Source organism: Phodopus roborovskii, unplaced genomic scaffold, assembly GCF_943737965.1.
Source record: "Phodopus roborovskii unplaced genomic scaffold, PHOROB, whole genome shotgun sequence".
In the NCBI taxonomy this organism is placed as follows: domain Eukaryota; kingdom Metazoa; phylum Chordata; class Mammalia; order Rodentia; family Cricetidae; genus Phodopus; species Phodopus roborovskii.
This window is the reverse complement of record NW_026126414.1, coordinates 354,828-357,072: the sequence shown is the minus strand read 5'-3', so window position 1 is coordinate 357,072 and position 2,245 is coordinate 354,828. Positions and strand designations below refer to the sequence as shown.

General features: G+C 44.8%; 1 protein-coding gene across 1 annotated transcript; it reads left to right on the top strand.

Annotated features, from left to right (window-relative positions):
* The first annotated feature begins 1,030 nt into the window (after positions 1–1,030).
* LOC127221132 (ATP synthase subunit f, mitochondrial-like) lies at positions 1,031–1,357 on the top strand. The gene has a single exon (XM_051183049.1). It carries the CDS (start codon positions 1,060–1,062, stop codon positions 1,324–1,326), a length of 267 nt encoding a protein of 88 aa, XP_051039006.1. The 5' UTR covers positions 1,031–1,059; the 3' UTR covers positions 1,327–1,357.
* Positions 1,358–2,245: the final 888 nt, after the last annotated feature.

The following is a 2,245-nucleotide window of genomic DNA, read 5'->3' as shown; positions in this document are numbered from 1 at the left end:
GAACAATTCAGGAGTCAATTCTCTCTTACTGTAGGTTCTGAAGATTGAACCAAGCATGGCTAACCAGCTAATCAGTCTTAGGCTCTACCCTTCTTTTTATTCTTTTTTGAGACAGGGTCTCATTTTGTAGCCCTGGATGGTCTGGAACTCACTATGTAGATCAGGCTGGCCTTGAACTTGAAGAATCCTCCTGCCTCTGTTTCCTGAGTGCTGGGATTAAAGATGTACACCGACGTATTTGGCACCTTTCTCCTTCTCTGTTGTTTCCAGGCCCTCAGAAGATTGGTTGAACATGTTGTTGAGGGCCCTCTGACTCCCTCAGCCCCCCAATTCAAGTGATTATCTCTCCTGACTGCGCATCTAGACACAGAGAGAAACGTGCTTAAACAGTTCTCCAGTCAATTCATTCCCTGGTGAAGTTGACACAGAAAAGTAACCATTACATGGCTGTAGGTATTTACAATTTTCTATCTATTATAAATCTTTGATGCCTTAAAAGTCCTTTCAGGCTGAGGAGAAACTGCCCCTCCTAGGGCTGCTGATTCTTAGCCTAGCAAAGATCCCAACAGAGTATGCTTGAACTCCAAACTATCCACACTACCAGCCCACATCTATATTGCATCCATGTAACCCATGGACCAGGCAACTAGATACTGTCTGTAGAAATACAAACCTGGTGAACACTTTCCTAGTAGCAGTGGTCACTGCTCTGTGTCTTTGCTACCGAGAGAGTCCTGACTTAAATGACTTCTTCTGTCCCCTGCCTCCCCATCACGCTGAAGTCATTTTGTATAAGCCTATGTGGCCTGCTGTGCCTCTTGTGTGGAGGACTGTACTGGCTGGCTTTGTGTGTCAACTTGACACAAGCTAGAGTCATCAGAGAGGAAGGAGCCTCAGCTGAGGAAATGCCTCCGTGAGATCCAGCTGTAAGGCATTTTCTCAATTAGTGATCAGAGTGGGAGCACCCTGCCATGGTGGGTGGTGCTGCTCCTGGGCTGGTGCTCCTGGGTTCTGTAAGAAAGCAGGCTGGGGGGGTTTTGCGGACTGCGGGTCTGCAAGATGGCGTCAATCGTGCTACTGAAGGAGAAGAAGCTCATGGAGGTTAAACTTGGAGAGTTGCCAAGCTGGATCTTGACGTGGAATTTCACCCCCAGTGGCATTGTGGGAGCCTTCCAGAGAGGTTACGATCGGTATTACAACAAATACATCAATGTGCGGAAAGGCAGCATCTCAGGGGTTAACATGGTGCTGGCAGCCTACGTGGTTTTCAGCTATTGCATTTCTTACAAGGAACTTAAACATGAGCGGCGACGCAAGTACCACTGAAGAAGGGTCGCTATGGATGGCACTGCACACTTGAGCATAACCGCCTGTCCCACTCCCATCCATGAAGAACTCAACTGTGGCTGAATCTTCAAATCCTGACTAGGAATTAGTGTCTAATAAAAGGTGACTGACTGACCAAAAAAAAAAAAAAAAAAAAAAAAAAAAGAAAGAAAGAAAGAAAGCAGGCTGGGCAGACCATGGGGAGCAAGCCAGTAAGCAACTCCCCTCTGTCTGCTGCTCTGTATCAGCTCTGGTCTCCAGCCTCCTGTCCTGTTTGAGTTTCTGCTCCAACTTTCTTCAGTGGTGAATAACAGTGCAGAATGGTAAGCCAAATAAACCCTTCCCCATAACTTGCTTTTTGGTCATGGTGTTTCATTGTAGCAATAGAAACCCTAACTTCTTAGGACTTAGGGGCCTAGTGAACTTTGTACTCCTGGATTGTTCCTGTGACTACACTTGCCTGATTATCACACAAAGAATGAATAGCAGCTGACCATGGACTTAGGATTCTGCATGTATAACTTGGGACCATGAGAACTCAGGGGATGGTGTGCCTGTTGTTACTTCTCTGACTGTCATCACCCCAGACTCAAACACCTTCTTCTTCTTCTTCTTCTTCTTCTTCTTCTTCTTCTTCTTCTTCTTCTTATTATTATTATTATTATTATTATTTTTAAAAATCTGGGCCATGTAGCATAAGTGTTTTTGAAAAATTGCTTCCAAACTCTCGTGACAAGCACGCTTGTCTTTGAGGATAGGTAACTCCCTCATGACAGATCAGAAAGTTGTAACAAATGGTAGAGCCATTGCTTTCTTTCCACGTAATAAATATCCTATGAATAATTGAAGCTTGCTGAATTAGTTTGGCCACAAAAGCTTCTTCCTCCTTTGCTGGGAATACAGCCAAAATTGTGTATTA